The sequence below is a fragment of the Aulonocara stuartgranti genome, assembly GCF_965226115.1.
Source record: "Aulonocara stuartgranti genome assembly, chromosome: 2".
NCBI classification, from domain to species: domain Eukaryota; kingdom Metazoa; phylum Chordata; class Actinopteri; order Cichliformes; family Cichlidae; genus Aulonocara; species Aulonocara stuartgranti.
The window spans coordinates 21632888-21658764 of NC_138940.1; the positions used below are offsets into that span (position 1 = coordinate 21632888).

The 25877-nt window shown below is 43.1% G+C and overlaps 1 protein-coding gene across 6 annotated transcripts in view; it reads left to right on the plus strand.

Moving 5' to 3' along the window:
• aff2 (AF4/FMR2 family, member 2) overlaps positions 1–25877 on the plus strand; it is a 214166-nt gene that overhangs the window by 161575 nt on the left and 26714 nt on the right. For all 6 annotated transcript variants that reach the window (XM_082503774.1, XM_082503775.1, XM_082503776.1 and 3 more), the window contains 6 exons: positions 4665–4770; positions 4898–5048; positions 5198–5413; positions 10020–10224; positions 16355–17431; positions 17531–17646. In XM_082503774.1, coding sequence (XP_082359900.1) covers positions 4665–4770; positions 4898–5048; positions 5198–5413; positions 10020–10224; positions 16355–17431; positions 17531–17646 — 1871 coding nt within the window. The remainder of the gene's footprint in view (positions 1–4664; positions 4771–4897; positions 5049–5197; positions 5414–10019; positions 10225–16354; positions 17432–17530; positions 17647–25877) is intronic.

Genomic DNA, 25877 nt, shown 5'->3' on the forward strand with positions numbered 1-25877 from the left:
AGTCTTGAGCCACCCTTCGATTCTTTAGATTTTTCTAGGAATGGTCCTGGGATTTATTGAAACATGCAAAAATAAATGGAAATACAGTACCTAAGGCAAAAGCAGAGTTTGTAGTTCTAATAGGTTAAAAAAGTCTGTAAGTCAGTTAGGGATGGGTATCGTTTAGGTTTTATCCGATACCGGTGCCAAATCGGTACTTTTGAAACGGTGCCGGTGCTCAAACGGTGCTCAAACCGGTGCTTAAAGAATGGAGAACACAAAATTGGTCCAAAAACCTCTCATGTTCAGCTGTTTTTTGTAAAAATATAACAATGTTAGCCTTTTCTGCAGCTATGGGGCATATATGGTATCACTCTTGGCTGGAAGCAGTGCTTAAACAATGGAAAAAACACAAACTTTGTCCTAAACCTCTCATGTTTAACTGTTTTCCACTTTTTCTTTGGTCATTTTAGCCTTTTTGGCCAGGGTGAAGGGAGTATCTGCCATCAAACAAGAGGACAGCAGCATGTAGCTATGATGATGTTTGCTAGTTCACCTTACATGCATTAATGTAATAACGTGGTTAGCCTACTCACGCAGAGAAGAACGGCTGCTGCTGCCATCATCATCCGTCATCATTTCTGCTACACTGGCAGGGCTAGGGACCAGGACTCTCCTCTTAGTGTTTTTGGGGGATGTTGCATAACAGGCAACCCACCCGCAGTAGATGTGCTTGGTGTGAGGTCTCGCAGCAAGCTATCAAATACGGCGCATTTCTGGGCTTTTAAAAAAAAACGCTATGCGTCGCCAGGTGTTTCATCGGATTTGAGGTGTTACCTCCTTTGACAGTATCACAGTATCAGCTTAAAGCACTTGTTGCAGGCTGCTGAGTTTGCATCTTTTGCTATGAAGTACAGCCAGACTTTTAACCGCCTCGCCTTGGGCATTTTTAATCTGTAGCTCTGCTTTAACAGAACGTACGTACGTACCTGGCCCCGCCTACTATCCTCGGAAACGTAAAATGATTGGCAAGAATCTAAAGTGTATCACAGCTCAGGAAAAAAAAGCACCGAAATAAAGCACCGAAATATGCGCTGCTTTTCGGTCTGGTTACTACCGTTTATGTCAGAACCGGTGCCATCATGGCACCGGACACCGGTACCCATCCCTAAAGTCAGTTGATATGAGCGCCAACCGACCTCACAAATCACATGATAGGCTAGGTTTCACAATGAGTTCACCTGAAATCTTGGCTGATTGTGACCTACACCCGTCTTCACACCTTGGCTTGTTCAAGGTTCAAGGTTCAAGGTTCTTTATTTGTCACATGCATAGTTATACAAGTATAACACACAGTGAAATGTAGCCTGACACGCTCCTTGACATGTGCAAAAAAAAATTATATATACTATATATATATAAATATATATATAGTATATACATTGGGTGAATGTGCAGTAGTAGCAGCAAGCAGGTGAATTCTGTACATTAATATGAATAGACATCTGACTATTTTACAGGATAGACAATATAAACATATTTAAAATTAAAGGAATTGAAATGTACATTGTGCCTTGGTTTAGTGTCTGGAAGAGAGTCCTGTCTCAGTCAATTATAGATGATGTGAGAGGGCGGGTTTGTGTGTTTAGGGCACGGATGGCTTGGGGATAGAAGCTCCTCTTGAGTCTCTCTGTCCTTGCCTGGAAGATGCGGAACCTTCTACCAGATTGCAGAAGTTGGAACAGTTTGTTGCCAGGATGGGACGGGTCCTTCAGTATCTGCGCTGCTCTAGTCCGGCATCTCCTGGTGTAGGTGTCCTGAAGCGGGGGGAGAGCAATCCTGCAGCAGCGTTCTGCTGTACGGACCACTCTCTGGAGAGCTTTTTAGTCCTTCACACAGCTGTTCCCAAACCACGATGTCATGTTCTGTGTGAGGATGCTCTCCACAGCGCCTGTATAGAAAATCCTGAGGATCTTTGGAGAGACCCTGAACTTCCTCAGTTGTCGTAGGTGATACAGGCGCTGCCTAGCCTTTTTGGTCTGGACCTGAATGTGGGCAGCCCATGTCAGGTCTGAGGAGATGTGGACACCAAGATACTTGAAGGACTGCACCCTCTCCACTGGAGCTCCATTGATGATAATGGGCTTGTAGTCTCTGTGCTGACTCCTTCTGAAGTCCACCAACAGCTCCTTGGTCTTGCTGACGTTCAGCTGGAGGTGATTGTCCTGTCACCACGATGCCAGATTCTTCACTTCATCCATGTAGGCCGCCTCATCGTTGTTGGAGATGGCACCCAACACCACTGTGTCGTCAGCAAACTTCACAATGGTGTTGGAGCCATGGGTGGCCACACAGTCTGAAGTGTAGAGGGAGTAGAGCAGTGGCGAGAGGACACATCCCTGAGGTGCTCCTGTGTTGATGGTGATGCTGTTGGAGAAGCACCTGCCCACCCTCACCACCTGAGTTCTGCCAGTGAGGAAGTCCAACACCCATGCACACAGACGGCTGTTAAGTCCCAGATCCCTCAGCTTTGTGAACAGTCTGCAGGGCACTATTGTGTTAAACGCTGAACTGTAATCAACAAACAGCATTCGCACATAGTTACCCTGTTTCTTGTCCACGTGGCTGAGAGTGGTGGATCTGTTGGATCTGTAGGCGAACTGCAGCGGATCTGTGGTGTCTGGGATGGAGGAGGAGATGATGTTCTTCAGCAGCCTCTCAAACACCTTCATTACTACCGAGGTCAGTGCAACTGGCCGGTAATCGTTCAGGGATGAGGGTTTGCTGTTCTTGGGCACAGGGATGATGGTGGATCTTCTGAAGCATGTGGGGACCACAGACTTCGCCAGGGACTCGTTGAAGATGTAAGTGAACACACCTGCTAGCTGGTCAGCACAGCAGCGCAGCAGACGGCCGGTGATGCCGTCTGGCCCCGCCGCTTTCCTTGTGTTCACTCTCCTCAAAGCCACTCGGACGTCATGCTCCGCGATGCTGGTCACCGGTCTCTCGCTGATGACGTCACTGTCCTCGGTAGTCAGGCGGTAGATAGCATTAGCCGCCTGGCTAACCTCGAAACGGGCGTAGAACTGATTCAGCTCGTTGGTGAATGCAGAGTCAGCGTTGATCAGCGCAATGTCCCTGGCTTTGTAGTCCGTAATGGTGCGTAGTCCGTGCCACATACTCCGTGTGTCGCCCTGGTGGAAGTGGGACTCCACACGTTCCCGGTACCGGCGTTTGGCATCTCTCACCGCATGCCGTATGAGGCCGCTTTGTAGGCGCTCATATCGCCAGTGGCGAGACCCGCGTTGTAGGGGGCGGTCCTGGCGTTTACTGCAGTGCGGATCGATCTGTCCATCCACGGTTTCTGGTTTGGGAATGTGGTGACTCTCGCAGTGGGGATAATCTCCTCCACTAGCATATTGACGAAGCATACTGCTACTTCCGTAAACTCGTTGATGTCGACTGCGCATGCTCTGAACATGTCCCAGTCTACGTCGTTGAATGCGTCCTGTAGCGTAGCTTCTGATTGGGCAGTCCACCGTTTTACCTCCCTCGTGGTCACGTCTTCCCTCCGTATGCTTTGTTTATACTGGGTGATGAGGAAGATGGCGTTGTGGTCAGACTTCCCAAAAGCCGGGTGTGAGACCGCTTTGTAGCCCTGCTTGTATGGCGTGTAGCAGTGATCCAAAATTCGATCCCCTCTCGTTGGACACAAGACATGCTGGTAAAAGTTTGGCATGACTTGTCTGAGGTTTGCTTTGTTAAAGTCTCCTGCTACAATGAGGGCTGCGCCCGGGTCCTTGTTTTGAAGCGAGCTCAGCACATCATGTAATTCGGACAAAGCCATACCTGTGTCCGCTTGGGGTGGGATGTAGACCGCCGTGGCGATGACCGAGTTGAACTCACGGGGCAGATAGAAAGGGCGGCACTTAATGCTCAGGAACTCCAGATGTGGCGAGCAGCCGCTGGAGAGAGTAGAAATGCTTCTGGCATCACAACACTTTCTGTTTACCATGAAACACACTCCCCCACCTTTGGTTTTGTTTGACTCTGCCGTTGTGTGGTTAGGTAGAGGATCAATAGGGGGTCCATTGTCCCTCTTGGGGGGACACTCCCACAGGGCTTAAATCTGCGACTCTCCAGTGTAAGGACGGAACTGAGTGAACAAGCCGTTCTCAGAAAACTTGGAGAATTATTCCTTAAGATTAATTTAAAAGTGGTAAGATAGAAAGCTAGGCTCCTTTTATATAAAGATAAAGAAATGAGGGGTCACTCGAGATTTTTACACAGTACTGTCAACAACGCACCAATACAAACACTGAGGCTGTGAATATCTTCAGCTCTGACAAATCTCTCCAATTTTATTTTCATTTTATAAGAGGCAGATCCCCTTTCACTGCTATTCTCCCGATTCACAGCTTCTCACTTTACTGTAAATCTTACTGTCTGTAAATTAAATGAACTCTCCCCACTCTGTCTTGTCAGTGCTCTGAAAGTCATAAAACTCCATCTGCAGAAAAAACAAATTACGACAATATTTATCGCATTATTTCAATGCCTCGACGCTGCTTGGGTTTATAGGCGTGTGCCGTGAAACACACTGGAAGAAACTGATGTAAAGAGACAAAGCAGTAAAAAAATCACAGCACAAACAAAATAAAAAGTTGTCTTTTTCCTCCTATTAGCCCGAGCCTCCGTCAACCAACAAGTGGCAGCTGGACAGCTGGTTGAATAAGGTCCAAGCTCAGACCAAACCCCTGGTTCCCCCACAACAAGAACATCATGGCACAGGTTGGTAGACATGGAAGGTTAAAGCCATTCTGTCCACGAAGAACTGCAGGATGTGCTAAATAGCCTAGATAAACATATCTTGGTTAGGTTACAATTACCTATTCTAGTCAAATGGTCCACTGCTTAGGCTCCATCAACCAGGGTCCAGAGACATTCTCCCCAGGCAATGAGGCACCGGGAGTGGGTACGGCTGCCAAAACTAAGCCCTGTGGATCGAGCAGTACGCCTGTTCCAGCTGCACCTACAGTGGAGCACAAGGACACGAGGGCAGCTTTCTGGTAGGTTTGTTTAGAATATTGCTAAAGTAGCTCTTCAAAATAGCATCTGCTGAATGAAAGACTGAATGAAAGACTAATTGTAGGTTGCAGCTGGCAAAAATGTGTCTTAACCATCTATATATGAAAAAAATGTGTTTTGTTTTCTTCAGCCCGGGCAGAGAGAAGGCAAAGGCCAAGCTGAGTCAGAAGGCCTCGGGGGAGGGCCAGAGGTCTAAGATGAGGCTGTCGCTGGGCCTGTTGTCGGGGCCCGAGGTCACGACCCCAAGGAGGAACACCACAGGGAAGAAACAGCCCAGACGGACAGAGAGGTCAAACAGCGTGGAGGATAATCAGAACCAGACATGGAACAGAGCAAACCAGCACAGGTAAGAAATAAAGGAAATGATGATTGTGTTTGCTTGTGTTTTACTTCTAATATAGTAGAAGCTTTGTTGGAGTAGTAATTGTTTGTTGTTGTTAACAACGTTTTTTCATTGTAGACACAGAAAAGTAGTTCTTCAAAATAGATATGTAACACTGGCAGGACAGATTCATATAAGATAAATATAGTGCTGTAAAATCCTCACCATAGCATATAGTCCCTCTAATGGCTGAATATAATATATATAATAATGTAATATAATATATAACCACTGAGTTCAGCTGGCATGCTCACATCTGTCACATCTGTTGTGATATACTGTAGTGGACATGGATATAATTTTTTGAAGTCATAGTATATATATATATACATATACATATATATATATATATATATATATATATATATATATATGTATATGTATATATATATGTATATATATGTATATATGTATATATATATATATATATATATGTATATATATGTATATATATATATATATATATGTATATATATATATGTATATATATATATATATATATGTATATATATATATATATATATATATATGTATATATATGTATATATATATATATATATATGTGTATATATATATATGTATATATATATATATATATATATATATATATATATATATATATATATATATATATATATATATATATATGTATGTATATATATATATATATATATATATATATGTATATGTATATGTATATATTGTGGCTGTTCAACTTGTAGCCAAGCATCTCACTGATCACTGCTGCCGTATTGTTGAACAGCCACAAGGGGCAGTACCCTCCATGGAGAAGGAGGCTAGAGGACAAGATCAAAGTAGCACGGAGGGAGGTTAGCCAACTAACGGAGTTGCAGAAAGGTGCGACAAAGAAGGTGCATAAGAAATACAGCAAGCTGTCCATACCTGAGGCCTTGGAAACTGCCAAGCAAAGACTCACAGCCTTGGCCAGCCGCTTGAGGAGGTACACCAGAGAGATAGAAGGCAGGAGAATAAGAAGAAGAAGAAGAAGAAAGTGTGTACTTTATTGTACTTTATTGAGCCCCGTAGGGAAATTCCTTTCTGCATTTAACCCATTCACTCAGTGAAGCAGTGGGCAGCCATTGGGCGCCCGGGGAGCAGTGTGTAGGGACGGTACCTTGCTCAGGGGTACCTCAGGGTAGCTGTTAAGGGGAATCGAACCCCCGACCTTCCGATCATGGGGCAACCACTCTACCTACTGAGCTATCCCTGCCCTCAGATAAACCAGCTGTTCTCCACAGAACCAGCAAAAGTGTACTCTCAGTGGCAAGGGAACAATAAGAGAACAGCACCACCAAGGCTGGAGACGGAGCAATACTGGAAGAGCATATGGGAGAAGGACGCAACCCACAACGGCAATGCTCAGTGGCTAGTGGATCTGAGGGCAGACCACAGCGACCTCCCTGAACAGGGTCCAGTAACCATCACAGTGGCAGATATCCAAGAAAGGGTCTCCAGTATGAAGAGTTGGACAGCACCAGGGCCCGACATGGTTCACGCCTACTGGCTAAAGAAGCTGACTGCACTCCACGAGCGTCTGGCAGCACAAATGAACCAGCTGCTAGTTAACGAGAGACACCCGGAATGGCTAACCGAAGGTCGGACGGTCCTGATCCCCAAGGACCCCAAGAAGGGACCGGTCCCCTCCAACTACCGACCAATAACCTGCCTCAGTACTACATGGAAGCTCCTGTCAGGCATCATATCGGCTAAGATGAACAGGCACATGGGTCAATACATGAGCGGGACACAGAAAGGAATTGGCAAGAATACCAGAGGCGCAAAACACTAGCTACTGGTAGACAGAACAGTCAGCCGAGACTGCAAGACCAGACTGACCAACCTGTGCACTGCCTGGATTGATTACAAGAAGGCCTATGACTCAATGCCCCACAGCTGGATACTGGAATGCCTAGAATTGTACAAGATCAATGGGACCCTAAGAGCCTTCATCAGGAACTCAATGGGGATGTGGCGTACAACACTAGAGGCCAACTCCAAGCCCATAGCACAAGTCACCATCAAGTGTGGGATCTACCAAGGAGATGCTCTGTCCCCACTGCTGTTCTGCATAGGCCTGAACCCCCTCAGTGAGATCATTAACAAGACTGGCTACGGATACCGACTACGGAACGGAGCAGTTGTCAGCCACCTCCTGTACATGGATGACATCAAGCTGTATGCCAAGAGTGAACGAGACATCGATTCACTGATCCACACTACCAGGCTATACAGCAATGACATTGGAATGTCGTTCGGACTGGAGAAGTGTAGTCGGATGGTAACAAAGAGAGGGAAGGTAGTCAGAACTGAGGGGATTGAACTACCAGAAGGCAACATTGCAGACATAGAGGACAGTTACAAGTACCTGGGGATCCCGCAGGCGAATGGGAACCATGAAGAGGCCGCTAGAAAAGCTGCAACCACCAAGTACCTGCAGAGGGTCAGGCAAGTCCTGAGGAGTCAGCTGAATGGTAAGAACAAGATCCGGGCCATCAATACGTACGCCCTGCCCGTGATCAGGTACCCTGCTGGGGTAATAGGCTGGCCAAAGGAGGAGATAGAAGCCACTGACATAAAGACAAGAAAGCTCCTTACCATGCATGGAGGGTTTCACCCCAAGTCCAGCACCCTGAGGCTGTACGCTAAGCGGAAGGAAGGGGGCCGGGGACTGGTGAGTGTCAGCACCACAGTCCAGGATGAGACAAGGAACATCCAAGAATACATTGGGAAGATGGCCCCAACTGACCGAGTGCTCAGTGAATACCTCAGGCAGCAGAAACCCAAGAAAGAGGAGGGAGACGAGGAACCATCATGGAAGGACAGGCCCCTGCACGGTATGTACCACCGACAGATAGAGGAGGTGGCTGATATCCAGAAATCCTACCAGTGGCTGGACAAAGCTGGACTGAAAGACAGCACAGAAGCACTAATCATGGCAGCACAAGAACAAGCTCTGAGCACAAGATCCATAGAGGCTGGGGTCTATCACACCAGGCAAGACCCCAGGTGCAGGCTGTGTAAAGATGCCCCAGAGACAATCCAGCACATAACAGCAGGGTGCAAGATGCTAGCAGGCAAGGCATACATGGAACGCCATAACCAAGTGGCCGGCATAGTGTACAGGAACATCTGTGCCGAGTATAACCTGGAAGTCCCGAGGTCAAAATGGGAGATGCCCCCAAGGGTGGTGGAGAATGACCGAGCTAAGATCCTGTGGGACTTCCAGATACAGACGGACAAAATGGTGGTGGCTAACCAACCGGACATAGTGGTGGTAGACAAACAAAAGAAGACGGCCGTAGTGATCGATGTAGCGGTTCCGAATGACAGCAACATCAGGAAGAAGGAACACGAGAAGCTGGAGAAATACCAAGGGCTCAGAGAAGAGCTCGAGAGGATGTGGAGGGTGAAGGTAACGGTGGTCCCCGTGGTAATCGGAGCACTAGGTGCGGTGACTCCCAAGCTAGGCGAGTGGCTCCAGCAGATCCCGGGAACAACATCGGAGATCTCTGTCCAGAAGAGCGCAGTCCTGGGAACAGCTAAGATACTGCGCAGGACCCTCAAGCTCCCAGGCCTCTGGTAGAGGACCCGAGCTTGAAGGATAAACCGCCCGCAGGGGCGTGCTGGGTGTTTTTTTTTTTATATATATATATATATGTGTGTGTATATATATGTGTGTATATATATAAATTTTAAGCTAGAGCTACAAAAGTCTTATTTTCATCTCCCAGGTGAATGTCTCGAGCTCCTCTGAGAGCCAGTTACCTAAAAAGCAAAAACTGTCTTAAGCCGTATTGACCTACTCGAGCTGAGCACATTCTACACTACACTTTGTTACTATGTGGGCTGTGCCATAATGTACAAGGGCAGGGTTTGTGTGCATCTGACTATAGTGATATCTCTTTTAATCAATAAAATTGAGCCAGATATTTCCATCTTAGCTGTCTCTGTAAAGCAGCACATGAAGAAGACACTGGTGCACTTTCATCATTTCAACATAAGCCCGACAGTTTGAGATAAAAATCCACAGCAGCCTATATTCTGATGTGTAACTGGCTCTATAACTGATACAGTGCTTGCTATTGACTAAACTATTACAATTACTGTTAGGAACTTTACCACCTGCTTCACACTGCAGCTTAGAGCTAACAGAGGTTCCCGTGGATCACTGAGCTGTCTGGCACATGGCCACTGAAGACTGTCACTCCCTCTGAGCTGAACAGTGCTGAGACTGAGTAGAAGCCATGTCAGACTCTGTGCGCAGCTTGCCGTTGGCCTAATTAGGAAAAAAAATAACATTGATTGTTTTTCCTGTTTTTCATTTTCCTCTCCCTCAATCACCTCTTCCTTTTCTTCGTTCCATTTTAAGCTTCCTACGTCCAAGTTTGACTGAATGCATGCTGTTTTCAATTATTTCATGCTGTCACAAGACCAAGCAATGGCAAGCATTACCTTCTATTGTTTATCATGTAGCTTGGGCTTCACTGCCTTGCTCAAGGGTGAATCTAGTTCCAGTAGTGAGCCTTCCTCTTATTGTTTCTCCCATTAGCCCTGCAGCGAGGGAGAAGGACCTGTTGCCTCCCCCCTCCCTGGAGCATCAGAACCCCCCGAGGCCGCGTAGTAAACCTCCCGGTGGGAAAACAGCCCCAAGGAAAGAACCTCGCAGTGCTACCAACTCAAACACTAACACAGCCACTCCACCAGCAGCGCTACAGCAAACCCCACTGCCAGTACCTGCTGTCAGTGTAAACCAGGTTAGTTTTAGATGTGTGTGTGTGTGTGTGTGTGTACTGCAGGAAGGTTGCAGACATTTGGAATAGGGCTGAACACCAAGTACAGATGTATCAGACTGTACCCTATACTTATCGCTTTATGCAACTCTACAACAAATGTACTGACTCGTGGTTCCTTCCCTGAAAGGTTCCTGTTTGTAATCCAGTCTCAGCTGTGTGTGAATATATATGAATATATACAGCTATTGTATGCTCATTAATGGAAAAGGGAAATCAGTTTTTGTTAAATACATACACGTAATGCTACATATTTATATTAAAACACCACAAGATGAACACTTTGTTAGGTACATCTGTTGAACTGCTCACTGGGCAGCAACTCAGTGAAATTAGGCATACATGCTCTATACATGATCAAAGTGAGCATCAGATTGGAGAAGAAAGGTGATTGAAGTGACTTTGAAATGCATGGTTGTTGGTGCCAGATGGGCTGCTCGGCTGAGTGTTTCTGCTGATCTACTGAGATTTCAGAGAATGGTCTCAAAAAGGATTTAGAAAATATCGAGGACAACAGTAACTCAAATAACTGCTCGTTACAACATATGAATGTAGAAGAGCATCCCTGACACCGCAGCACAACACTGCAAACCTCGCAGCAGCAGAAGACCACACATGATGCCATTTCCTTCAGCTAAAAACAGCAAACTAAGGATATCATTTGCACAGACTCACTCAGATAGATGGTGGATGGTCAGGATGTCTCGTCAACAGTTCAGGCTGCTGGTGATGCAGTGGTGTGGAGGATATTTTCTTGGCACACATTGGGTACCAACAGCTGCAACCTTAGCAGGGCTGCAGCGACCCAAATATCACTGAAAAGCACAGAGACGCTGCTTTCAGGAAGCGTGGGAATTCTTTCAGTTTAGCAAAGGGTTTTAGAAAAACATCTGTGTGACGCCAGCGACAGGTTAGCCTCCCTGAGCATCTCTTTATGACCACAGTGCACCCATCTGCTGATGACTGCATGCAGCAGGATAATGTTCAATATCACAAAAGCTCAAACCGCTTTCTTCATGACAGTGAGCTCACTGTAGATCTACAGCAACTGTGTGATTCCTTAAAGAATTAGGGCAAAAGGGGCGTCCAACCCGGTACTAGCAGGGGGTACCTAATGACGTTGGTGGTAGTGTTACATTGTAACAGAGTGTTTTTAACTCAAGTGGAAGAACGGGAGGATTTAAATGGTTAAACAGCAACAAACATTCAAAATGCTAAAAGGAAATCATAAAAATGTTGACCTAATGTAACTTTAACGCTGCAGTGAGGCTGAACAGTAATAAGAAGCCCTAGAAAACGTGTAAACAAATAACGCTGATGATTTCCTTTTCAGATGTTTTCATGTTGGCTGATCTCTGTGATGCTGCTGTCTTTCGTCATTACTTGTTTTGCTTTGAGAACAAATTTCCCCTCCATTGTTTTGCTGTCAGGTTGTGGAAATTGTTCTCGTAAAACTCATCTGCTGACAAATTAGCAACTAACACGTTAGCAGCTGTCAGCGATGTTACAACAAGATTACACTGAGGAAAACTGCAGTAACCAGCAAACAGCAGCTCAGCTGTTACAGCCCACAGAGAAGACTTGAAGAAGTGACCCGGCAGCATGACGTGCCCGACTCTGACAACTGCCACCTCTGCGTCAGCAGCCGGAGCTACAGGCGCCCCGACAGCCCCTCAGAGCTCCAAACTTTAATTCGCTCACACAGTACTTAGAATTAATTTAACAACTAATTACTTAATGCCTAATTATCATCATGTTCTCTTTTGTTTTCATCAACTTCAGGGAAACAACATAAAAGTTCGAATACTTTTCCACATATCCCACTGCAAAGATTTACCCACAGTACTGAGCATGAACTGAAAGGGGACCTAATATTCTTATTTCAGAATAACCATCGTTTATTTTAGGCCAGACGTTAGTGAATCCTCTCAATTTACCAACTGTCGGAAGCAAGCCCTTTACAGCCTTGCTGTTTTCTGATTGGTTGCCCCACATATACACAACTTTTCATGGTAACACTTAATAATGGCGTCCACGACTAACGGGTCCCCTGTAATTAAATGGACTTTCAATGTATTTTACCTGAAATTAGATCATTATATTTACCTATAAACACTTAAAGGTAGATACACTAGAATAGGATAGAATTATATTGTAAGTAAATTCAAGTTTTCTGAAGGTAATTTTAAGTAATGCGTAAGTAATTTTAAGAATTGCATAACTTCATATATTTTATAGAAATAAAGCAACACAAAAATATATATAATGTAAGTTTAAGCAGTGTGCAGTGGTCATATTTGGAAAAACAAACATCTTACATCGTAAATTATTTTTTGGGACAGCGGTCGTACTGTGGAAGCTTACATTTTTAGCTCTTTATTTTTTTACATCTTTATATCTTTATTTGATTTGTTGCTAATTCTGTTGTGTTCAATATTGTTTTTGATTATAAATAAAAGTCGATAAATTAAGTTAGACTTGGTTCCTCCATTACAAGGTCACACATGCCGGCCAGTTTTGATTTTCTCTACTTACAGTATCATTTGTGTCATCTTTGCTGTAAAACACATGAAGTGATGCTCTAAAATCAGTCCTCCACTACTTAAACTTCCTTACACAATTCCTTAAAATGACCTAAACACTACATACATTTACTTACAGTATAATTCTTTCTTTGTTTCCTGAGAAAGCTGACTCTTACCGACTTGTCCCAGTGTAGCTACATGTAAATATTTTACCTTGTAAGTTCAAAGTTTTCAATGTCATTTATTTACAGGTGAATTAATACGACGAAGCATTATGAAAAATATATATCACTGTTCATTTTGAGAATAAGGTCAAAATTTTGAGATTAAACTTGAAATATTATTTAAAGAATGAAGTCAACTTTATTCTCAAAATGAGCAATAATATTTCTTTTTTAATGGGGCCCTAATACTGGTTACTGTTACACTTCCACAGCAGTTGTGTGATGCTGCTGTGCTCACAGCCACAGCTGTGTGCCTGAAATGATTATATTTGGGTTATACTGTCTCATTCACATCTAACGGATCCAAAAGTTTAATAAAAATCTACACGTGAGCATTTCGGTCTGAAGTCTGAGATTTTGGCTCTCTTGTACGCACACAGATCAAAGCTAACGATGCTACAGTATATAATTAAATCCAACGGGCTGTCGTTATATTTCATGGTATACATACAGATGTGCCTCTCCTGTCAAGTGTACGCAGGTGAAAATGTCCTTGTTTTACTAAAGAGATATAACCTTTCTTAAATTACCTGAGAATGGAGATGAACGCTAACGTGTGCAATCGGTGCCGTAAGTGCTGTTGCAACATTTGATCTTCTGCCTGTTTTAGTTGCGCAGAGCAGCTGGCAAGATGGCTAATGTCAACAGTGAGGAGAGGTGAACTATGGAGAAAACAGGCCAGAGGAGTTTTGTTCAAGAAAGGAAAAGCTTTTGCCGGCAGTGCAAATAAGCTCTGTGCAAGGGACAGTTTCCCCCTTTTTTCTATTTCAGCAAAACACTACATGGCATTTACTGAGAATGGATTTTGCAGATGGCAACACGCATTGGAAAGATTCCAGAGGGCTGCGTCTGCCAAGCGAGTGGGTTTATACTGACGACTGGGAACATTAGTGGTGTTTTCTTCTCTGCATCTGCCTCTGTAGTTGCTTTCTCGTGTTGCTGTTGCACACACATCGCTGCTCCTCGCTCGCCTTTGTTTCAGTTGAGGATAATTGATCAGTACATGTCTAAAATTAAGCATTCAACATCACAGGGTCAATTTTGATTGGGAACAAGACAAGGGCAGCGATGCAGGTGTAGCTACACAGCACTAAAAATGAAAATAAACTGAGTGGATTGTGGCTGCGTCTGCCAGCTGACACACCTTATTTACAGAAGAAGAAAGAAGGCTTGTCAGAAAGTTAAACTGATGATACACAAACAGCTAGAAGCCAGTTTTCGCTCGTATATATTTATATATACATTTATTTTCCTATTGTTAAAAAATAATCTAAAGAACAAAAACACTAATCAAACCTACAATAAGGCCAAAGCCCATATCCTTCACCTTTGTTATCCAAAAACATGGAATAGTTCGGCATGTCTGCTGCTGTAAATACTAACTACAACAGAAGACAGCCCACAACAAATTAACCATTTTAACCTGTTTAAGTAAAATTTGGTTAAAACGACTGTGCCCTGCGGTGCAGCTTCAGGCATAAACTGTGTAGATGTGACCTGTTTGCAAAGAGTTTGGTCTGTAGGAGATATAAACTAAGCTGAGGCTGAGATCCACAGACAGAGTAAAGGAGCCAGGTTAACCAGTCACTGTTTTTCTTTATCCATCTGTAAAAACAGAATATTACACACTCATATTTAGGTAAGAAAACAGGAGAAAAACTATTAAAATTTAATTGGAAGTTATTCTGTCCTTTCACATTATTTCCATTTCAAATGTAGACTGCTTACAGAGTGTAAGCTAATGACTTTGATGATTTCTGGATTTCCCCAATTTAAATCAAAATTTCACATTATTGTGTCATCGTGTACTGTATGATTCCAAGGATTAAAGAAAGGAGAAAATACTAAGTCTAATATCTACTAATACTAATGTTTATTCAGGTAACATCAGCATCATGTAACTAAAATCCATTTAACCAAACTGAAATTACAATGATGCTCCTGCTAGTAGATAAACAGAGTCTACAGGCAACAGTAAGAAAGCATCCACGTCCATGCTAGTGTCAGGTCATGCTAAATACAACATGTTTGTTTTGTAAATTATCACCATTAAATTAATAATAGCAGACTATGTAGCTGATGTACTAATGCAGCTTCAGGAGGCTATGTCCATCTTTTATATACAGTCTGTGAGAAAAACAGTAAGACAGTAAAGCTTTTCTGAACAATTTCTTCCTATTCTTCATGGATTTTAGATGCACTTGAATATGAAGCCACATATTTTAAAAACTTAAAAGAATTAATGATAATGCTATCAAGACTGAATATCACTGTTACCATCAAAGAGGATATTTCTTTAGTGGACACTCAATGATCTGCTATGTGAGTCACGACTCTAGAAACCTAAAGCTTCATGATGTTCATCTTCCAGACCACTTTATATACATCGCTCCCCGGAAGAGCCGTTCTGTCCCTTGCTGGTAATGCCTCCACAATGAGTGTTGGAGCTCCTTCACTATGTCAAAATGGTGATGCTTCAATCTGATTTTTCATTTTGGGGGAAGTGAAAAAAGTCGCAGGGTGCCAAATCATGTAAGTAGTGTGGTAGGAAGTGAATATTGTGTTTGCACAGCTAAAAAAAAGAAAAAAAAAGTTCTGCGCCTCACCCTGGAAGACAAATTAACTGTGCACAAAGATGAAGAGAACGACGACGTGCTCCTATCAAATCTCTTTGGCTGAGAACTGTGCTCATCAAACACATTATTCCGTGTGAAATTTGGGACATTGAGAAGTTTTCTCTCTGGTCAAGTCTGAGGACCGCTAAGTGAAGGTGGTCAGGACACGGCTCCCAGGAAGCTCAGGAAAAATTCCTGCTTTACCAGAAGCAATCCAGAAGTGCATCGAAACGGGATCTTTAAAGAGAAAACTGGAAAAATTTCTATAATAAAGATGCACTTGTTTATGAAACTGTGCCCTCGCATCTTAGAAAGAACTCAACTAAGAAATGTGAGATGCATCTTTTAATTTGCATGTGACAAACAGACCGCCTGCGCTCAACTGTGTGACTTGTGTGCAGCGAATATCAGTGACATTCAAAACGAGACAGTCAAACATGTTTCTTTTTGCTTCACAGATTAGTGGAACAAGCTGGCAACTCGTGCTGCCTAATTTGCATGATATTATCACATTCAGTAATGTGCTGTATGTGCTTTGCTTTTGATTATAACGTTTGTCTACACCAGGTTTTTTTCTTCGTCGGGGTTTAAAAGTGCATTAGTGGACGGGGTATAAGAGATGGCTAAAGATCAGAAGCTTCCTTTGTGTGTGTTATATGTGCCGTTTTTTCTTGACTTGTATCTTGTATTTTGTTGCTCCTTTTCATACATTTACATATATTTTCATCAGGACAAGCGGAAACACAGAGGTCCCAGCACCAGGATCACACCCAAGTCCAGAGAATTCATCGAAACAGATTCCTCCTCCTCTTCGTCAGAATGCCAGTCGGATACGGAGGAAGCCATCAAAATCCCAGCTTTGCCGCCACAGACGACACGCTCTGCAATTAACACGCAGACTCTGTCCAACGCACACATGCACGCGCCTCTTCTCCCATGCCTTGGCTCTGCTGGCGGTGTGGGGAGTCTGGGAACATTTGGAGGGAAGGGACTTCGAGTCAAAGATGGTAGCAACGTGCCCACTAACGGTAGCAGCAGCAGTAGTAACGGTAGCATCGGCAGCAGTAGTAACGGCAGCAGTGGTAGCTGTAACTCCCTGAGCATTAGCAACATAAGTGGTTCATTTGGCACCTCTGTTCCCGATCCTGGAGGGTTAGGAGGGCAAAGCAAAGACCTGGAGCCCATGTCACCGCCTTCCAATCTGGGACACGAGGTGCCTCTCTCACCCTTGAGGGAATACCATGAGATCCAGAGTTTATGGGTAAAAATTGACCTGAGTCTGCTCAGCAGGGTGCCCGGCCAGGCCGCGGGGGAAAGATCAAGGGTGGGAATTTCAGAAAGGGATGGGAGTGAGGGGAGAGACAGAGAGAGACAAGGGGAGAGGGAGAGGATAGGTGTGGCAGAGAGGGAGAGACAGAAGCAGGAAGACAGAGAGTGGCCGGGGCTCAGAGAGAGACAGAAGCTGATGAAAGGGGAGAGACAGGAGGAAGAAAATGAGCGATTAGTGCAGGACAGAGAGAGGCAAGGTGAGCGAGAGCGATTAACAGAGAGAGAGAGGCCGATGGACAGAGAGGACAGGGAAAGATTCGGACTCGGGGAGAGAGAGAGGACGGCAGTGAGGGACAGAGAAAAGATGTGCCAGGGTCTGGGGGTCCCGGACAACAACCCCGTGCAAGAGCAGACTAATCCCAGGCTGGCTGGGAGGACGGAGAGAGCAGAGAACGGAGGCAAACACAGAAGGCAGGCGGCTGCAAACATGGTGGTTCCACCCGAGAAACACGCAAGCAAGAGCAAGAGGAAACACAAGGTGTGAAGCAGCGTTTGTTCACATATACCGCCTTAACTGTTCTGCTGGCTGTTTACTTCACTCCTTCACATCTGTGAATTCTGGTTTCTCTGTTCCTAGTCGGACCACGGAGACTCATCAGTGAACTGCAATAAGAAGCTGCGATTGGACAAAGACTGTCTGCTCCTCCCACCCTGCATCTCTCCAATACACAACCATAAGAGCAGCACAGCAGAGTAAGCATTAACAGTGCACACGAGCCACCCGGCAGATTAGCTCTGGGAAAGGACTCAGCGGGATGAGGAAGAGATTGTACTGTAATGAAAGCCCGAAACACTACATAGATCAAGTTTTGGCATCACTCCCTCATTATCAACGAGCCAGATGTCCAAGGGGTTTTTCACTAATTGTGCTGATACCAGTCCACAAACAGTAGCATCGATAGATCAGAATGCAGCACAGCCTGAAGACATGTTGTGCAAGGTGTCATCCTATTGTGCTGCTTCTTATTTTCTGTCATACATACATTGGTACAATGGTGGATGCCAGCGTAAACGTGGCCAAAGTGTCGAGTGATGAGATTAACGTATGTGCGAGTAGCTCTGAACCCTCTGTTCCTCTAGTTCTACTGGACTTTACTTACACCTGGTTATGATGTGGTCATCTCTGGCCCCGCCCACCTACTGTTCAGTGCTTCTGTTTACAAACGACAGCCAACCAAAAGAAGGTGGTGGATGAACCGAGAGGCTGAACAAAAGTCATCTGTGAATCATGCAAATCTGATCTATTAGGAGTCCGATCACTTTTTTAAAGGCAGATCTACCATCGGTTAGAGCTGTTCACACGTCCTCAGTCAATGTAGTAAAACCTGGCCAACAAAAAAACTTTTTTCTGCACTTAAAAAATGAAAAATGAAATACATAAGAGTCCTGCCGGAGGGCACGAGGTGCTCTCCTTTGTCATAGATTAGAGGTATTCCAGACAAACAGACTGGTGCAAGATCACAAAGTGCTTTAAAGAACTATATTTGGTTCCTTAAATGGACTTAATTCTCCCAGCCAATCAGGTCATGTGACAGATAGTGATGCTATTGCATTTGACCAATCAGTAATGGCTTGGAGCATTTCCAACATCAGCGTTGTTTCAGGGAAATCAGGTTTTTCACCCAAACTGCCAAACTTATTGTAACATCAAAACTAGCTGTGGCAGGCCGATAAAACCCAGACATCATATATATCAAGAGTTGTTCTAAATGTTGAAACAGGTGTTGTTTGTCTTTGGTTTCTAAAAATTGGGGCCATAATATGAAGGCACCATATTTATTCATATACCCTGCTCATGTAAAACTAGTGCAAGTGATGGTAACTCCAGTTTTAGACATGCACCAGATATGTCTAGTGAGCAGCGATGAAAAAAACAATACTCTATCATAAATGTAGTAAAACGGTAGTCAGTTTTATATTAATTGTTGCCCCAACTCCATATAACACTATATGGTGATCCAGTGAGAAATCTAACTCATTAATGTGAAACCATATATGATAACTTCATTGACCTTGACTTGCAACATGGATATCAGCTCATAGTGACATCATACAGAGCCAACAGGGGTAAAAAGTGTCTGAAACCAAAAGTTCAGGTCATTGCAAATACCCTTTCCAGAGCAGGTGAGGAAAAAAATAAAGAACCGTACTGTATGATGAAAAACAGTCAATGAAGCCTCGTTTCATTAGTAAATTATGTCTCAATCATCCCAAGAAACCTGTGAATGAAAATTTTAGATACTCTATTAAAATGAGTTAAGAAATTCCAGAAAAGGCTCAGCTTTCCCTCCACTGATTCATCCTTCCCTGAATCCCTGCTATGCTCCTCATCCTCATGTGACTGTCATAGACACTAGTAGAGGTAATCAGGCAACTTTACTAGAGACTGGGTATTTTTTAGGAAGGATTAAAAATTTGAATGTCGCGACGGAGCCACTAGACAGGCGAGCTCAATTCACACGGTGACACGGGAATGACAAACCATGAATCTCTGCTTTCCGTGTGAATTATTTAAAAACAGCCTAAGCGGGCTGTCGCTATAAATAAGCCTCAACGTGACAGCTACAGAGGAAATATTTTTATAGCATCTCGGCTTTATCGAAGCATGCACGGCAGCGAGAGGTGGCAGAGAAAAGAGGGAGTGACCTGGAGTTGAACCTGTGACACTGGCGTAGTTGTCACATCCCGTTTATCATCTGGGAGGCTTTTTACGGAAACTCTGAATTGGCTGATGTGATCATCTGCCTCAGATCCAGTTGGCAGTTTCCTGTGACTTTTGACAGTTATCATCCCACCTGTTTTAATCAGCTGGGTCATATTTTGATAGCAGATAATCAGCGATGACCACATGTGACTGAGATTTGACCCCAGAACAGCACAGAAATCACATTTAGTCTTGGTCAGCAAGTCACTGGATCCACATTGGCCCAGTTGTGGTCCATATAATACATTATTTTTACTGCAAGAGAAACAACAACACAAACACTGGGTCAGAACAGCCTTCTGGTGCTGAGTAAGGCAGGCTGAGCTCTGAGGGGAATCCTAAGTTCAGTGAAATAAAGTTTAACAGAACCAGGTTTTCTTTGGGTTGGCCAGTTTGACCCAAGTAAGACTTTACAGCTATCGCAGTGCTGGTTATCAGCTTTCTACGGTGGCCCTGAGAGGCCAAACGGACTGCAACTTCAGAAAACACTTGCAAAAAGAAAAATGCTGCAAAAAGAAAAACGCTGCAAAAAGAAAAACGCTGCAAAAGCACACACATAACACAACAGAAATGTTTCTGGGGAGACAATAACTGGACGGACCAGTTGCATGAACTAAAACATGTATGTATGGCTGTATCCCAATTCAGGGACTGTTTCCCAATTCAGGGTCTGCAGCCTTAAAGTACGCAGCCTTAACGGTCCTCAAGGGCCGTGTACTCAAAGACCGCTGAGGCCGGAAGTGCGAGGCTTGTAGGCTTGTGAGATGGGACGGTCTAGCCTCCGTCACGCTGCCCAGGTTGCCTAGCAACCATGATACTAACAGCTGGAAACGTTTCATACAGCTTTGTTTGACAGAAATGAAGGAGAACATATTTTGTACATTTGTTTCTACATGAGCTTTGTGTGATTTGATAAGTATCTGAGGCTGAGACCACAGGGCTGTAAAACATGATTGTTGGGCTTCATTTCTGTACTGAACAGTCATTTAAGATTAACTAGTAAATAACAATTAGCTAATGTTGTTCATGAGACTAAAGTCATCTCACTTTGGTAATGTGAATATAATATGGCCAATATTATATTAATCATTATTAGTTATTACAGCACTGAACATGAACTCTGTGTCATTCAATGAGCTTCAGTAAAGATTCAAGTTGCATTTATTTATATTTCCTATCACCTTAAATATCACCTTCACTTAAAGACAAGTATCTTTGACAGTGTATATATAGATGTATTATATATGAGACAAATATTGTTCTTTTAATATGTTGGCATTACTAAATTTGGCTCATATGTGTAAAAAGAAAATGTACGAGCTGTGATAACTGTTTCTGATAGAATGAAGAGTAGACTGATATATTAAATATTCCTTTATTGGGTGAGAAAATCAGACCATGTCATAACTGCTTTAAGTCACACAGAATAGATATCAGAGCCTTAAACAGGCTGACTTCTGCTAAATGGGTCAAACTGGGCAGAAAGTATACAAACACATAACATCCTTATAGAATATGATGTAACACTATAGATCAACTTACCTCAGAATATATAAAGCATATAAACAATTACAGCAATATGATGCAACAAACACAGCAGTGCTACTGATCCAAAATACTCAAAGCTTCATAGAACTGAAACAAACATTTATTTTTAGCTCCATTCTGCTGCTGATACATACTTTAGGTTTCTGAACATTAAACTTGTTGCTGCCTTTCATAGTGTGTAACTTGAAGGCCCTGAGTACTTTCTCCCACACTGAAAACACTGGGATGATCAAATTATTTGAACATTACCTAATAAGACTGATTCAGGACAGACAATTAGTTATTCTAAACTTTTCTAGCAGTCCTTCACAAACAGGGAACAGTCTGTCTATCCTCTCCATCTGTCAGCTGCTGCTGGCTCTTCCTCCTCCTCTTCCTCACACACTGTTGAGTTTGTCCTGGTGGATCATCAGGGGTGCAAAGCCTCACAGATGATGTGCAGCAGTGGGTCCCTCAGTCTGTCCTCACTCTGGACACTTGCAGTTGTCACGCATGGAAATCAAATGTGTGATAAGCTGCAGGATTCAAACACAAGTGTAACTTATAAACACATGTTCATACTTTTATTCCACAATCAGAGAGAAAGAAACAGAGAGAGAGTGCAGAACAGACAGACAGGTGACAGTCTCAGGTGTGTACACTGTTACACAACAGCACAAGAGAAGGAGGATTTAGTGTTTGTGTTATTATTATCGAACGGCATATATTTTAAAGTAAAGGCTAAAACAAAGTAAATGCTGAAAGTACAAACATCGCTAATGTCACATAACTTTGCCGACATGTGGCCAACAGTAATGTTTTAATGTTATTCATTATTAAACATTTGCACATAAATAAGTGACTAGGGATGGGTATCGTTTAGGTTTTATCCGATACCGGTGCCAAACCGGTACTTTTGAAACGGTGCCGGTGCTCAAACGGTGCTCAAACCGGTGCTTAAAGAATGGAGAACACAAAATTGGTCCAAAAACCTCTCATGTTCAGCAGTTTTTTGTAAAAATATAACAATGTTAGCCTTTTCTGCAGCTATGGGGCATATATGGTATCACTCTTGGCTGGAAGCAGTGCTTAAACAATGGAAAAAACACAAACTTTGTCCTAAACCTCTCATGTTTAACTGTTTTCCACTTTTTCTTTGGTCATTTTAGCCTTTTTAGCCAGGGTGAAGGGAGTATCTGCCATCAAACAAGAAGACAGCCGCATGTAGCTATGATGATGTTTGCTAGTTCACCTTACATGCATTAATGTAATAACGTGGTTAGCCTACTCAACGTAAATTAGCTACCCACGCAGAGAAGAACGGCTGCTGCCACCATCATCCGTCATCATTTCTGCTACACTGGCAGGGCTAGGGGCCAGGACTCTCCTCTTCGTGTTTTTGGGGGATGTTGCATAACAGGCAACCCACCCGCAGTAGATGTGCTCGGTGTGAGGTCTCGCAGCAAGCTATCAAATACGGCGCATTTCTGGGCTTTTAAAAAATACGCTATGCGTCGCCAGGTGTTTCATCGGATTCGAGGTGTTACCTCCTTTGACAGTATCACAGTATCAGCTTAAAGCACTTGTTGCAGGCTGCTGAGTTTGCATATTTTGCTATGAAGTAAAGCCAGACTTTTGACCGCTTCGCCTTGGGCATTTTTAATCTGTAGCTCTGCTCTAACAGAACGTACGTACCTGGCCCCGCCTACTATCCTCGGAAACGTAAAATGATTGGCTAGAATCTAAAGTGTATCACAGCTCAGGGGAAAAAAGCACCGAAAAAAAGCACCGAAATGTGCGCTGCTTTTCGGTCTGGTTACTACCGTTTATGTCAGAACCGGTGCCATCATGGCACCGGACACCGGTACCCATCCCTATAAGTGACATAATATTCAGAACTTACTTTTGAAAGTTTACTCTTTGTGTTGTGTGTGCTTTTGCAGCATTTTTCTCTTTGCAAGTGTTTTTCTTTTTGCAGCATTTTTCTTTTTGCAAGTGTTTTTCTTTTTGCAGCATTTTCCCTTTTGCAAGTGTTTTCTGAAGTTGCAGTCCGTTTGGCCTCTCAGGGCCACCGTAGCTTTCTCTTAAACCGGGCTTCCTGCATCATGCCGCACCTGTCGTGTAACTTCTGCAAAAAATGATCCCTATGAAGGCCCCCTACTGCAATTAGACACATATCAGATGCTCTTAAAGATAAAAAGGTGATTAAAAATCTGTAAAGAATCTAAAAATATAACAGAAAAATTGCAAACAGTTGCAAATAAGACAAGAAATTAATGCTGCAGAAAATCGTTAATCTGGTGATTTAGCGTACAGGGTGGTAAAATACATTTTTTAATTCCAGTTAATTATTTTATGGCTGAGTTGCTCCCAGTGCTGCTTTATTTCTGACAGCTGCACATTAGAGCTCTGAAACTTTAAACTGAATACATTTAAACATTAAAGGTTAACATCCCAGAACCTAATAAAGGACGCCTTGAAATTACTTTAGTTTGTTGGCAGATCAAAGTGAAATTAATTTTTTGATTGAACTGATATTCTTGGTGTGTGTTCTGTGTTCCAGTAGCTGCAGTTCCATCAGTGTGAAAGAGGATTAGCAGCAGATTAGAATCAAGTATAACATTTAAACATTTTCTGTATTAATGCATGTACATCCTTGTGTCATTGTGACACACACTTCATTCAGTGGTTTTAGTCAGGTAGGGCTTAACAACTTGGACATATAAAACCTATTCCCTCAGCAGAAAATCTATATTGCACTTAAAACTTTCAATAATAGGCTCAGTGAAAACACGGCGCTCACAGTCAATTTTAAACAACCAATTCCTGACTCCCAGCCAGGTTATGTGTTCAGCATAAGTTACCGTGGTGGTTTAGCCATGTTTAGGGAAAAAAAGTTTCTTACCATGAGGAATGTATTTTAATAGCCTCTTGGATTATTAGTGAGGCTCCGATCTGAATTTTTGTGGATGCACCCGCACAAACTTCAGTAAAACTTTTAATCAACATCATTTTCTGTTTGATCCTGACTGATCCCGTCTCAGTTTTATGGGTAATTTATCTTAAGTTACTCATGAAGTGTTTTTGTCACTTTATGCTGTTGTTAGTGTGTCAGAAGCTTTGAGAGAAGACTTCTGGAAACAGCTGGAAGCAACCAGATGAATTTACCTTCTGTGAACATTTCATCTGTAATCTGACCCGTCACAGACTTTTATCTGCATAGGTGCTCTACAGTCAACTTGTACTTTCTGTAAATATTTCAGTCTGTTTTAGATGTAGAATTACAGAACGAAGTAAAATCTCAGAATATACAAAAGATGTTTAGTGATTTTGAAGAAGTTCTTGTCACAACTAAAGAAAAGTGGGATTGGCACCTACAGGAACTGCAGCTTTTGCTAGTTCTGTATCGGCTTCATTTTTCAGTTCCAGAAATCGCCCCTTGGTGTAACAGCATGTCATACTGAAAGTAATACATACCGTATTTTCTGCACTATAAGGTACACTTAAAATCCTTTAATTTTCTCAAAAATCGACAGTGCACCTTATAATCCAGTGTGCCTTATGTATGAATTCTGGTTGTGCTCACTGACCTCGAACCGATTTGATGTGCTACACGGCGCTCAAAACTCTTTAAAAAATGTTTTAGTACGACTTTGGTACGCTACGAAGTCGCACCACTTGATGGATTGTTGGAGCATTACGGCTGCCATAGTCAGGAGCCTCGTGGAGTAATCTGGGTCCTAAACTCTGTCTAGTTCAGGTCCCAAAGTCAAACAAACACTGCGGCATCACTGAGAGTTAAAAACTGTCTAAGTTCTTTCATCTTTAATAAAATGATGAGCGTTGCTGCTTAACCAGGTGAAACAATTAAGTTTAACATCCAGGCATCCATGAAAACAGAATTTATTACATTTAACCGAGTTAGAAGTTAGCAGGAAGTTAGCTCGCTAGCTTCCACCTAAACATGATATACTGTAGCATGTTCTGACTGAGAGATTTCTGAAAGAATTCAAAAGTACAGCTCTGCTATCACTTCCAACATAAATGACGTAAGTAAAGTAAGTAAAGTTTATTTATTAAGCGCTTTTCATAGACAGGTAGTCACAAAGCGCTGCACACAGAGATTAAAATAAACGAAGACAGAAAACTAAACAGCAGTGACGTTTGTAGGGTTACGGAAGTTGGGCTAGCTGGTATATAATGATGTGCTGCGTGGTGGCTAGCGACACAGCTATGTTAGCATAATGCTAATTTTTTTTCCACTCGATAAAAGTTAACGTGTGGGTTCCCGATGGTTAGGGACAAATGCAGTCGCATGGTAGGATGCTGTAAACGGACCAAACTTCAGTCAGGAGAACAACTGAGATCATCCATTCACAATAGAAGGTTAGTCATTAATATACTGCAACAACATGGGAATAGAGCAGCTGTGAGAGAATTCAACATTAATGAATCAATGGTACAGAAGTGGAGGAAGCAAAAGAATGAGTTGAGTAAAGTTTGACTTATCTGACTGTTTTGTTTCACTTAATGCGCCTTATAATCCCGTGTGCCTTATGTATGAAAAATATGGGAGTTGTCACAACGCCGACTTAAAAAGTAGCCAGCGTGCTCTTTTCTTACAAAAACCTGGCCAGATGCAGTCAAATGACCAAACAAGGAGTGCATGACTGAAAGGGGCTTAAGTCAGATA